The sequence below is a fragment of the Zalophus californianus genome, chromosome 2, assembly GCF_009762305.2.
Source record: "Zalophus californianus isolate mZalCal1 chromosome 2, mZalCal1.pri.v2, whole genome shotgun sequence".
Lineage (NCBI taxonomy): Eukaryota > Metazoa > Chordata > Mammalia > Carnivora > Otariidae > Zalophus > Zalophus californianus.
In genome coordinates, this window is record NC_045596.1 from 88642339 (window position 1) to 88655798 (window position 13460).

The window sequence follows — 13460 nt, forward strand, 5'->3', positions numbered from 1 at the left end:
CTCAGATTTGAGAGCCACTAAAAACATGGCAATGGTTATTCTTTTCAGAGAAAAACAGATCACAGATCTGAAAATGTAGCATCCTTGGGCACTGTTTTACATTACACAGATTTTCATTAAAAAGTGTTTATTGTAACAATGCTAATTAGAGTATGTTTGGATGTCTGGCCTTGCATTAGACACTTGTTAAATGAGAACCAAAAGTTAAAATCCACCTCAAGAATCATCCATGCATCCTCCTAATCTACCATCCTACCCTCACTTCTAGCCACACCTAATTCCTCTCTGTTTTCCCCTGGCAATATTTTCTTCTGTTTCCACTTTAGCATGTGCTGCTACCTCTGCCTAGAATTCTCTCTTCTTCTTTGTTCTACTAGGTTTCTCTGTGTAATCTTTCTTTTCCATTTCTAGTCCCATTGGCTTTTGCATTTGTTACATTCTGGCACTCAATGGACCTTAGTTACTTGGATTTAACACTGTCTCCTCAAGCAGCAGTGATCCTAGCATTGTTCCAATCCTAACAGAGCGCTGGGTAACTGCACTTCTCCCATAATTTTACAGAATTAGATATAAAAATGAGATCACAGCAAAGGAATGGTAAACACAGGATTCGCTGTGTGGGTTACTTCTGATAGGAGAGGCTGACTTTTGTTTGGATGGTGTGTTTGTGGGTTCTTACTGTGTATCCAAAAATAATAAAGATTCTATATTACTCAAGTATAGTAACCAGAAATTATTCACATGAATGAGAAGATTGACCTAATTGGTATCCAAATCTTCCATTATTTGGAAAGACATTCTTTTCCCATGCTTTCTAGGTGTTACTTCACAATGGTTGCTTTTTGACCTTCAACCGTCCACTTTCCCTGCACTGATCGATGCCTGACGCTGAAATGGGTAACTAAAAGTCAACCCCCTTTCCCTCCCGTGGGCCTGTTCGCTACACTGGAACTCGTGGGTCCTTAGCCATTTGTTTTGGGTGTGAGCAGTTTGCTTCCTTCCGTTTCAGCAGAAACAATCAATATCCACCGCATTAAAATAATCACCACAGCCAAAGAGCATGTACGTATTCGGCGCCGAAATACGCGCAAGCATCAAGGATGAGGATTTAACAAGGCAACGGCGGGTACTTCACCTCACGAGTGACTGGTGCCCTTTCTGAAGAGAGCGTTGCGCGGCTGAAGGGCCCAGGCCCCACCCCCCGACCGCTGTGAGCCCACCTCCCCTCGCCCCCACGCCGCTGCGACCACGCCCCCTTCCCCGCCTGTAGGCCGTAGCCGCGCCTGCCCACGTGAGCCCGGAAGACGCGCTAGGCCGTTCGAACGCGGTCCCACGCCGGCCTGGGCCAATGGGCGGGGCGCACCTCGAGTCTCCACCCCCGCCGTCGAGGACGTCACTGAACTCGAGGGCGGGCGGGGCGGAGGGGCGGCCTAGGCCTCCGCCCCCAGAGGTCAGCTCGCTGCTAGTCCCTGCGCCGCGGGTAACTTCGCCAGGTCTTATCGCTGTCGCCGCTTTTGTCTCCGCAGCATGGCTTTCGTAACCCGGCAGTTCGTGCGCTCTGTGTCCTCCTCGTCCACTGCCTCGGCCTCGGCGAAGAAAATCATCGTCAAGCACGTGACGGTTATCGGCGGCGGGCTGATGGGCGCCGGCATCGCCCAGGTGAGCTGCCGGGCGGGCAGCGTACCCCGCTCGATTTGCTGCGCACGCTTCCATGCAGGCGCTGGCCAGCCGAGACCGGAGTGGGTGTCCTGCCGGGAGGCCAGGGTCCGCGGGAAACCGGGGCGAATGCCGCCCCGCCCCTCACCCGTGCAGTTGAAGAGTGTTGAGTCTGGGCCTGACTCTCCTCCACTCCTCCGAAAAACGAATGTCTTTGGATTGAGCCTGAGGTTCTAAATTCCAGTCTCCCGCAGGGTCCGATGAAGGCTCCGTGGAAAGTGTTTCTGAATGGAGTTTGGAATTGGGCCGTGCAGAGAGTATAGTATTATATGTGCACAATATTGAGGAATAACATGTGCGCTTGCTGCTGGGCTTAAACCGAATTTGCTTCCAGAGACCTGGACTGCGATCAGTTTTGTTTGTAATCAGTTTCTTAATAATTATACAGTCTTTGTCGAAGCCGTTTTCTGCTCTTCTAAATGATCTCTGTTCCCCGCCCTCGACTTGTGTTTCCTTTGTGGGTTACAAAGAATAATTAGTCATCGTTTTGGTAGCACTTTGTAAGGTTACCTAATCGTAGCTCGTGAGGCTCTGGGACGCCTCCAACTGCAAGCGTGTTGGCTAGGCAGCTTTGACCTATTACCCTTTTTTGCAGAGAACAGCGCGGTTTCAGCGCGGTTTAGGGTCTGGGGAGAGTGGGAGTAGAGTGGCTGAGGGCCCAGGAAGAGTCTCTAATCTCATTGTTCATCTTCAGGACTCTGCCCTATTCCACCTGAGCTATGGTACGGACTCAGTTGTGTAACTGATTACCTGGATACTGTGATACTTGCATGTATGTATGTATTTATTTTTAGCGGTTACATTCCAGCTCATATTGGAGAACTGTGATTTTCTTAGCTGACTTTATTCTTAGCTTTCCAGCCCTTTGCAACTTGGATTGTTGAGGACGGAGGCAGTTACCAAGTTTTTCTTAAGGGAGTACTGGAGTGCGGTGGCTACAGTCAATAAGGTTTAATTTTTTCAGTGTCTATCTGCAACCAAGTCCACACTTCCATGCTTGCTTTTTTAAAAAAATCTTTCCGGGCGCCTGGGTGGTTCAGGCGGTTGAGTCAGACTCTTGATTTTGACTCTTGATTTCGTCTCAGGTTATGATCTCAGGGTTGTGGGATCAAGCCCTGCCTGGCCCTTGAGTGTGGAGGAGCCAGTTTAGGATTCTTTCTCCCTCTCCCCTTGCCCCTCCTCCCCCCCTTTCTCTTCCCTCTCTAAAAAAAATCCTTTATTATTACTGTATATCTAAATTCTCCCTCCCTGCAGATTTTTTTGTCGCATATTTAATTGCATTTTCTCTTAAAATCAGTATTTTTTTAAAAATGTTTTTATCCATCTGACTTCTTACAGTCTCTCATATTTTTCTTCTGAGATCATGTTTTTGGACATACATTGCCCTTTTTGTTGTACGGATACCCTGGCTGCTAGGTTATGGTGTTCCCGTAATCTGTTACATGTGAGGAGGAGTAAGTCCCTTTAACCTAAAAGTTCCCCCCCCCAAAAAAAACAAAACTGAAAGTTCCACACATTATACTACATGATACTCAGAGCTTAGCTTGAGCGCGCTTACATTCTTCCTGCTCCACCAGAATCTCCCAAGGCTATGAGAGTGAGATTTCTTGTGGGCACGTGTAAAATAATGTATTAGCCTAAAAACACTTAAAGAGCGTCTTGGTGACAAGTTATTAAGGCTTTAGCCTCCAGTAACAGTATGGGAAACGGACAGTACCTTGGAGACATCAGTGGAAGAGGATTAGAAGAAATTATGTAGGAAGCATCACCTCAACTTTTGTACAAAATGGGATTGCTCAGTTCTTGGGATGCTGCATCCATTATTGGATACCATGAAAAAGGGTGTTATCTTGCATGAAAAGGCACAGAGGTAGTACCTAAAATTGTGGGTATGGTGATGGAGCATTCACTTGAGAAAGGCGTGGGGAGAAATGACTGACATTGGTGGGAACACATACTTGTGGGTCAAATCCTTGAGTAGTTGGAGCAAGGAGCGCCTTTTCAGAGTTAAGGGGGAAAAATGTTACTTACCGCACTAGTTGGAAACATAATGGAATTGTCATTCTGAACGTTGATAAATACCAAAAGTCTAGGGGTGCCTGGCTGGCTCCGGCAGCGGAGCAGGACTCTTGATCTCGGGGTCGTGAGTTTGAGCCCCATGTTGGGTGTGGGGATCAGAAAAAAAATACCAGAAGTCTAAGTAGTGGACATTCATAAGGAACATAGTTCCATTCTTATATAACAAAGTTTAAAAAGAGCCTCACCCACTTCAGGTGACAACTGTAATCCTGTGGGGGAAACCACGCTTTCCTGCAGAACATCTCTGGGTGCCGCTGGTTGGTTTCGCTGATGTTTTGGGTGGTTTAGCTCATCTGTTTTTGCATTCTGCCCTGCAGCATGCAGTTCCAGGCAGTGTATCACCTCATTCTTGATGCTCCTTGACCTTTGGTTTTTGGCTCTGGGTAAATCTGTTTTGCTGATTGAGTGCCACTGAAGAATTAGATGATGTGTTTTGAATATAGAATGGGTCCAGTTCAGTATGGGGAGTTGGATGATTTTTATGCTGGCGTGGCTTCACATGCTGGCTGTGTTAACATGGGAAACTTACTCAGCCTCTGGCCTCAGTTTACTTATTTCTTAAAGTAGGACTGGGCGCCTGGGTGGCTCAGTTGGTTAAGCGACTGCCTTCGGCTCAGGTCATGATCCCAGGGTCCTGGGATCGAGTTCCGCATCGGGCTCCCTGCTCGGCGGGGAGCCTGCTTCTCCCTCTGCCCCTCCCCCTCTCATGTGCGCGCGCGCGCTCTCTCTCATTCTCTCTCTCAAATAAATAAATAAAATCTTTAAAAAAAAATAAAGTAGGACTAATACTAATACTAGCCCGGCAGGAGTATGGAGAGGATTGAATTAATTAGCATATGTCAAGCACTTAGCACAGTGTCTGGCACCTAATAGGAGCTCACAAAATGTTAGCTGCCTTTACAGTTATTATCTTCATTGAAGTAATCCTTGTCCATTTGACCTTTTTGCCTCATATCTAGTCCCAACTCTGTTGCTGCGGAGGTAGGACTGTATTATTTAGATGAAGAATGTTGGTCATGATTCTGTTCCAACTTGCTTAATCTTGAACACAAATGCCAGTTGAGTCTGTGCTTGGTTTGTTATGGACCTCTGAAAAGAGGGAAGGCGCTTTTTACCCTCCCCCCCACCCGTGGTAGATCCTCAGTGAAGCCTTACAGACACAAGCACAAACTGGCATCTAAGCTATGTGTTTATTTGCACTTCCCTGAACTCTTTCTGAAGTAGTTCTATTTACAATTTTAATTTTTTGGTAAAATGTATCATTTTGTCATGTGTTCCACTTCATGCTGAGTAGGATAAAAAAAGTTTTTTGAATAGGTTTTGTGGGAGCCTAACATGTTTCTCAAGCAATTTAGCGGTTTCAGGTAAGTGAAGTTTGTGCTTCATTATATTTGATCAGAGCATAGGCCATTTGTACATGTGTATTCTCCTAGAGCATCTACTTTGCCTGTCATTTTTTTGTTTGTTTTAAATTAAAAAAAAAAATCCCTTAGGCTGCAGGTTAATATTTAATAAGGTTAACTTGTGTGTTTGTCCATTACAGGCGTCTGACATGGTTCTGGTCACCAGTTTAGCTTTAGCCGAATACTTAGGCCAGCAAAGAAGCTTATAGCGTTAAATGACCCTTGAGTGAGGGGCAGGTTGTTTTTTGTTCTGTAAAGGAGGGGAGAAAAGGAAGAAAGCTACTAGATGTGCATTTCTTCAGTTTATTGAATGAGTCCTTTCTCAGCTTCCCTTGTTTGTTGCCTTTTTTCATCTGAGGAACCCAGAGAGCTCATAGCTTTCCTTATGTTACTGGGCGGGGGTGGGGGAGCCAGTGGGCTCCCTGGAAATGTACATTTCAGAAGCTGGATTCCTCAGGGCTCCTGGTACAACCTTCCTTTTAGTGCACTATACGTCTTTGAGGAGATGAGAAAGTTCGGAAGGGGCTCGGGGCCTGATTCTTCTCACCCAAAGCTTTTTTTTTTTTCCCCCCGTGTTAAAAAACAAAAAGTACACATTTCTTCTGGGGAGGGCTCCTTAGACTATTAAAACAGAGTTGGGGAATGGCAGGGGAGAGCATTCTAAGCTACAGATGAATGTTTCCTCAACATCTGTGTTGCTTTGTGATGCTTGATAAGGACACAAGTGGACCCGAGAGCTTTTTTCCTCCCTAGCCACTGAATTTGGTCATCCATCTCTCTGCCCCCAAACTCTGATTTTTTCTGATGCTGAAAAGAAGAGTGGTCACAATTGCTCTGTATTGTTTAACTTTATTATTATTTTTTTTTTCTGCTACAGTGAATATGTCTCAGTTGAACAGTGCAGTGGCCTGGGAAAAGTTTCAGGATTGCTGGAGACTGGCACAGTTACCTGGCTATAAGCTCTCCTTTTGAGTGTTCCTTATGGACGGAATGTTTTTATTCCATTGTTAACTCCCTCCTTAAGGGTATGGGATGCATTTGTCATGAAGCTCTTCCCTCCTTTCTTGCATTGTTGCTCATTTCTTTAGTGGGCTCTTGTCTGATCTTCATGATATACTAGGGACAGCAAAACCAGCCCTTGTCAGCATATTAGTCATTGGACTTGGGGTGGGGCTGGAGACTGGAGAAGCGGGGGGCTAACAGGCAAAAAAAAGAATGCCAAAGAATACGTTTGGACGTTGTAGAGCAGAAATGGCACCTCAGTCAGGTTTTGGGTTTTCTCCACCATGTCCTGGATCCAGCCTCACTGTTACCTGCCCGTTGCTTGTGTTTCTAACTTCCGTTCCTCCCACTTCTGTCTTCTCCCCATGTCTGCCTCAGGCACACCCCTCACTGCCAGCTCTCTTGGGCCCACAGGAGATTATACTGTGGCTCTCTATCCTGGGTCTGCCTGGGGTATATGAACAATGCAATAGTTTCTGGTGAGTGGTGGTCTAACACTTGAAAGTGAGCAGAGTATGGCAGAGCCTGGCACCCAGCCCTGCCTGTCCTTGCTGTAGGAACCTTAGGTGAGTCACTTAACCCCTCTCTGCCTCTTCCCTTATCTGCAAACAAGGATACTTGCCTCACGGTGCTGTGAGAGCTAACCGCTCAAAGAGCTGAAGAGACTTCACTGGCGTGTTCAGTGGTAACTGTTTCGTGAATGTTGCTTTCTGGTAGATTTGTGAGATCAATCTGGTGATGACTTCTCTAATTCTAAATCCTCTTAACTGTCTTTGAAGATGTTTGACCCCTGAAGCCGAGATAAGCACAGTTCTGCCTGCACCTCTGGCCTATGCTGTGTTGTGGAGACAAGTGTGGTCTCCATGGGCAAGGGGATCTTTTGTGGGTATGGAATCGACAGATTAACAGCTTGACCTCTCCTTAGCTCTAGACTCAAAGTTAGAATCACTCACTGGTGATTTCTGTTTGGCTGCTCTGATGCCCTCTTTCTGCCAGGAATAGACTCAGACTCCCTTGCCAAGACTTAGTTATTCATCATGTTCCCTTCCTTTGCCCCCTCCAGCTTTCCCTGTGACTTTCCTCCCTCTGCCATTACCGCTCTTGTTCTTCCAGCCACATACACTCTGAAGCTGGGGTCATGGTCAGAGTCTTCTCTGTGCTGCAAAAACTCTGAGGCTTTTCTCTGTGAGGAGCATTCTTTCCCTTGAGCTCCCCATTGTAATTCCTGGATCAGGCATTGATACTTGAATTGTTGTAGGAGCCTTTTAATTGGTCCTTTTCAGCAAAACCCCACTCATTCTAGCAGCCTTTGCCATACTAATCTTCCTAGAGAGAAGTTTGGATTTGTAACTGTCTCTTCTACTCAGAAAGTATTCATCATGGCAGCATCTTGGAGAGATAGGTCAATATAACCAAGAGTTTGTTGATGCTAGTGACATGTCCAGTTACTTCTTCTTCTTCCTGGAATTGGTGGGAGATGGGAGGAGAGAGTCCTGGGAGAGTTACTTTTCTCTACATTACCAAATCCAGATGCTTATTGAATTTTCAAAAAAATATGTACTTCTCATCTGAAAATGGAGACACATTTCTTTGGCTTTTTAGAAATACTTTTTGAAATATAAAAACCTAAGTAAAAAAAAACAAAAACAAAAACCCCCACAAAGCCAGCTAGTGAATTAAACTGTCGTAAGAATAAACCAGCTGGTTATGGTAGCGGGCGGGGGTGGTTGAAAGCCTCGATGGAATGCCTTTTTTTTTTGATTGTCGAAGTTAGTGAAGACAACCCATGCTGATGGCAGAGTTGAATTGCACAATCGGAGATAATCATAAACCCAGAATTGTCAGCTCTGAGAGACGCATCTGATTTATGCCTTTTTCCCTCCCTGGATCCAGTCACGCGCTCAAGGGCAGGCCTTGATGCAGAGGAACAGCAGCGTCTGGGGGACAGTCAGCATCATGAGCGCTCAGTGCACTTATTCTGGGAATTGGAAGGAAGGCAAAATAGTTTTCTGAGGGAATGTAATGCTGATGCCGTGCGGTCCTCCTGTCGTGTAGGGGCACACGGGACAGGTCTCTGTACAGAGTTCTCACACGTTTACCATTCAGGTTAAGCTGCTTCAAAGCTGGTGATATGTTTGCAAAAATATATAAAGCCAGCATGCTTCTGCTTGGAGTGTTTCCTTGGCCCCGTGGCTGGAGTACTCAGGGGCTTTGACAAGTGTGCTCTTCACCTGGCCTATTTTTACAGCTCTCAAGCACCCGGGTCTAAAAATATTTCTCTCTGGCTAAGCCTGCCTTCCACCAAGGCTAGGGAGGTCATGGAGCTATGAGAACATAGCCTTCAAATAAATTTGTTTCCATTACAGATTGCTTGTCCTCAAGGTCTTACAGTGGGTAGGTACTGTAATATAAAATAAGAGTTCTTAATGGGTTGACTTAAATTATGGTCACTCAAGTTAAAGTACCAGGAAGAGCCCTCTTTATTGTAAAACCAACAGATGGCTATGGGAGGGGGAACAGAAGGCCTTTCTTTTTATGTTCCATTTCTCCCCTACCATCTCCTCAGAAAGTTGGGAATAACTTGGGGGGGTATTGTTGCATAATTCAAGAAGAATGAGTGGGGTTTCTTTGCATCTGCGACATGTGAAATTCTTTTCTAAGTAAGAGCCTTCAGTAATATAATTATTTTCACATTGTTGGGCGGCGGCTCAGCTACACCGATGAAAAGAACCCCGGACCTTCGGGAGATCTGATCTCGTCTTGGCCTTCTTAACAACTGTATGTGTTCAGCCAGCATTGTCTGGGGGCCCTGCAGCCAGGTTAGGTCTTGGTGCTCAGTGGCCAGAGATGAATGACATTTTGTCAGGAGCCTGCAGTAGGGAAGTAGGGAAGACAAGGCTGAAACATGGTCATAGCAGTGTGGTGGGCACAGGGCTATTACAGGAGCACAGGAAGGATACCTAGCCTGGGGCTAAGAAGATCTTGGGGTGTGAGGTCTGGAAGTGATCTTACTTAGGATGTGTGATGCTGAGGCTTAGTGAGGGGGAGTTGGGGAGAAGGCGTGGAGAAGTAGATGTGGAGGCTGTGGGCCTCACGGTGGTGGTGTCAGTAAGCAGTGTGTTTGGAGAGGAGGTGAGTCTCCATCCAGGAAGGCTTTGTGTGCCATATGTGGGAACTGAAGGTTTATTCTTTGGTCACTGGGGGCCATTGAAGAGATTGATGGAGTAAGTACTATAGACAGAAGTACCTTTTATGCAATCACATTTTACAGTACTGCCTGTATGTGATCTTAAGTGAGTAGTTTTTCTGTCTTAGTTCTGTTTCTTTCCTCAGTAAAATGAAAGTGCTGTGTTGGATTAGAACAGAGGTTTGGGTTTTTTTTAATTGTGGTAAAATATGCATAACATAAAATTGATCATTTTAGCCATTTTTAAATGCAGGTGTCCCCCACTTTCCAAGAGCTTGCATTATGCCATTTTGCTTTTATGAAAGATCTACGTTAGTCTCTGTTTTTGGTAACTGAAAGAAACCCCTGGAGGATTTTTGCTTTTGTGAAAACAGGTGAAAAGCCAAAATAGCATTCAGCACTTGTTTGGCAGCAAGCCGTTTCAGAGACCTCACACACCCTGAGTGGCTCTTTCCCTGGGAATGACGCTCAGCATCCAGCCACCATGGCTTTGAACTGTGTCTGTGTGTGCCTGTGCTTTATCTCAGTTTATTTTTGTATATCCATTGGCAAGATGTGTCCAAAGGTATCAGAAAAGCCTAAGAGAGGTTATTTTTGGGGTCTGAGGAGGTTCAAAATTTTTCCATATAAATTAATGGTAATTGCGTCTTTTCTTTATACCATTTTGGCTTATGAATGTTTTCATTGGAGTGTTCTACTGCCACATAGTGGAGGGAGCCTGTATGCAGTGCAGTGGCATTTAAGTGTATACACATTGTTGCCAAACCCTCACCATCATCTATCTCCAGAACTCTGCATCCTGCAAAACTGAAGTTCTGTACCCAGTGAATGATAACTTCCCCCATCCCACCCCCGCCCTTAGAAGCCACCGTTCTACTTCCTGTCTCTGAATGTGACTGTTCTAGGTACCTAAGTGGAATCCTACAGTATTCTTCCTTTTGTGACTAGCTTATTTTCCTTAATATTATATCTTCAAGGTTCATTCATGTTGTACCATGTGTCCGAGTTTCCTTCCTTTTTAAGGAATAATAGTTCACTGGAATAGTTTTAATGGAGTAATGTATATACCACATTCTGTCTATCTATTTATCTGTCTTGGGACACTCGGGTTGCTTCCAGTTTTTGGTTACTGTGAATAATGTTGCTGTGAATATGGGTATACATAGGACCAACAAGGACTATTTAGAGTCCTTGCTTTCAGTTCTTCTGGGTATATACCTAGAAGTAGAAGTGCCGGATAATATGTAATTATTTTTACATTTTTGAGGAATTGCTATAATGTATTCCATGGCAGCGGCAACATTTTACATTTTCATCAGCAGTGTGCAAAGGTGCCCATTTGTCCATATCTTTGCCAGCACTTATTTTCTGTTGTTTGTTTGTTTGTTTTTATCATAGCCATCCTAATGGATGTGACTAGATGAGAGATTTTTACACTAAAGCTCTGATGGACTTTAAGGGCTCTATGAATCCCAAACCTCCCTACCCTGACCTCTGTTTTACATATTGCTCTTCTGTATGCATTCCTATAAAGAAGGATTTTTATGGTTAAAAAAGGTTGAAAGCCACCACACTGAATGATCTGTAGGGTATCTTTCTGCTCTAAAAATCAGTGATCTTGTAGCTAATTATTTGTAGCTAATAAGCATAAACAATAAATGCTTTTGCTGATCTCTGACCTTGCAGTAGTTGCGAAGCTAAGGTGCCTTCATTTCCCCAGTGTGATAGAGAAGAAACCTGTGTTGGAGGGACTGAGCGTGTGTGTCTGTGGCCATCCTTGACCTGGCTCACACATGTGCCCCTCACAGATGGTCACAAATACAGGGTTTGCATGCCTCTAGCCTTGTCGGCAGCCCCATTGATAGAAGGGTACAAGACCTGTTCACATGCTGGAGGAAATTAAGCATAAGTTCATTTTTGAAATCACAGGGTGCTCAGACCAGACTGCACAGCAGTTGTCCTTCACTTCCCCTTTTGCCTGGCATCTTAACCACCAGTGCCAGAAAACAGTTACTCTGCTTGCTCTTGTAGCATTCTTTCCCCCTTCGCAATTGACTAAAGGACTGTGCTTATTAGCTCTTTTTGTTGTTGTTGTTACTGTACTTTTCAAAGTAATGTGGCGCCTGGGTGGTTCAGTTGGTTAAGCATCTGCCTTCGGCTCAGGTCATGAGCCCAGGGTCCTGGGATCGAGTCCCACATCTGGCTCCCTGCTCAGCAGGGGACCTGCTTCTCCCTCTCCCTCTGCTTATGCTCCCCCTGCTTGTGCTCTCTGTCAAAAAATAAAAAAATAAAATCTTAAAAAAAAAAAGTAATGTGATTTTTTTTATAATTCTAAAATAACTTGAAAGTTACGTAAAATTTGTTATAGTTTCAAGTTACAGTCATGATTTTTTTTTTCAAGTTTTTATTGAATTCCAGTTAACATACAGTGTTAACTTTCAGGTGTAGAATTTAGTGATTCATCAGTTGCATATAACACCCAGTGCTCATCACAAGTGCCCTCCTTAATGCCCATCACCCATCTTCCCACCCCCACCCACCTCCCTCCAGCAACTCTCAGTTTGTTCTCTATAATTAAGAGTCTGTGTCCTAGTTTGCCTCTCTCCCCCCACCCCATGTTGATGTGTTTTGTTTCTTAAATTCCACATATGAGTGAAATCATATGGTATTTGTCTTTCTCAGACTTATTTTGCTTATTATAATACCCTCTAGCTCCATCCATGTCATTGCAAATGGCAAGATTTCATTCCTTTTTTATGGCTGAATAATATTCCATTGTAGATATATACCACATCTTTATCTGTTCATCAGTCAGTGGACGTTTGGTCTCTTCCATAGTTTGGCTATTGTTGATAATGCTGCTGTAAACATCGGCGTGCGTATATCCCTTTGAATCTATATTTTTGTGTCCTTTGGGTAAATACCTAGTAGTACAGTTGCTGGATCGTGGAGTAGTTCTGTTGTTAACTTTTTGAGGAACGTCCATACTGTTCTCCAGAGTGGCTGCACCAGTTTGCATTCCCACCAACAGTGTAAGAGGGTTCCCCTTTCTCTGCATCCTTGCCAACATCTGTTGTTTCCTGTGTTGTTAATTTTAGCCATTCTGTATAGTCATGACTTCTTGAGAACTCGTCTAAAAATAACTTAAAAACTAAGGCTTTTTAGAAATCTATTATTCATGTGTTCTTTTCACAAATATTAAGTGTCTTGCATGTGCTGGGTATTGGGGTGGGTAAAAGGTAGTATGTGGTTGCTGCTCTTGAGGAGTTCATGGTCCAGAGAAGGAAATACAAGCATGAACAACTAACTAATAAAGGGAGATAGATTGCCTATCTGTCATATCTGGGATGTGACCTGATACAGATGAAAGTTTTGGTAGTTTGAATATCTTAAGGTCAGGGGCACCTGGGTGGCTCTGTTGGTTAAGCGTCTGACTCTTGGTTTTGGCTCAGGTCATGATCTCGGGGTCCTGGGGTCAGGCTGCACGTTGCGGGGGGGGGGGGGCGTCCATGCTCAGCTGGGAGTCTGCTTCTCCCTCTGCCCCTCTCCCCACTCATGCTTGCTCATGCGCGAGCTCTCTCTCTCTCTCTGAAATAAATAAGTAAATCTTCAAAAAAAATAAATACCTTAAGGTAAGACTTTTAAATACATAAGATCTGATATAGGGGTGCCTGGGTGGCTCAGTCGTTAAGTGTCTACCTTCGGCTCAGGTCATGATCCCAGGGTCCTGCTCTGCGGGGAGCCTGCTTCTCCCACTTCCTTGCTTGTGTTCCTTCTCTTGCTGTGTCTCTCTCTGTCAAATAAATAAAATCTTTAAAAAAAAAAAGATCTGATCTGATCTATATGATACATCTTCTCTGGTAAGGAAAAAGGGACATTTAAAAAGGCATATGTATAGGGGCGCCTAGGTGGCTCAGTCAGTTAAGTGTCTGATTCTTGATTTTGGCTCAGGTCATGATCTCACGGTGTTGAGATGGAGCCCTGAGTCATGCTCTGTGCTGGGCGTGGAGCCTGCTTAAGAGTCTCTCTTCCTCTGCTCCTTCCTGCCCTCCACTTGCACACACTCTCTCTCT

At 44.7% G+C, this 13460-nt stretch overlaps 1 protein-coding gene across 2 annotated transcripts in view; it reads left to right on the forward strand.

Annotated features, from left to right (window-relative positions):
• Positions 1-1432: 1432 nt before the first annotated feature.
• The window catches only part of HADH (hydroxyacyl-CoA dehydrogenase), a 44597-nt gene continuing 32569 nt past the window's right edge, over positions 1433-13460 (forward strand). The window contains exon 1 of one of the 2 annotated variants that reach the window (XM_027599060.1): positions 1433-1659. In XM_027599060.1, coding sequence (XP_027454861.1) covers positions 1528-1659 — 132 coding nt within the window. In that variant the 5' untranslated portion in view covers positions 1433-1527. Of the gene's footprint in view, positions 1660-2334; positions 2439-13460 lie in introns of those variants that run through there. The other variant, XM_027599061.1, reaches the window with a different exon arrangement.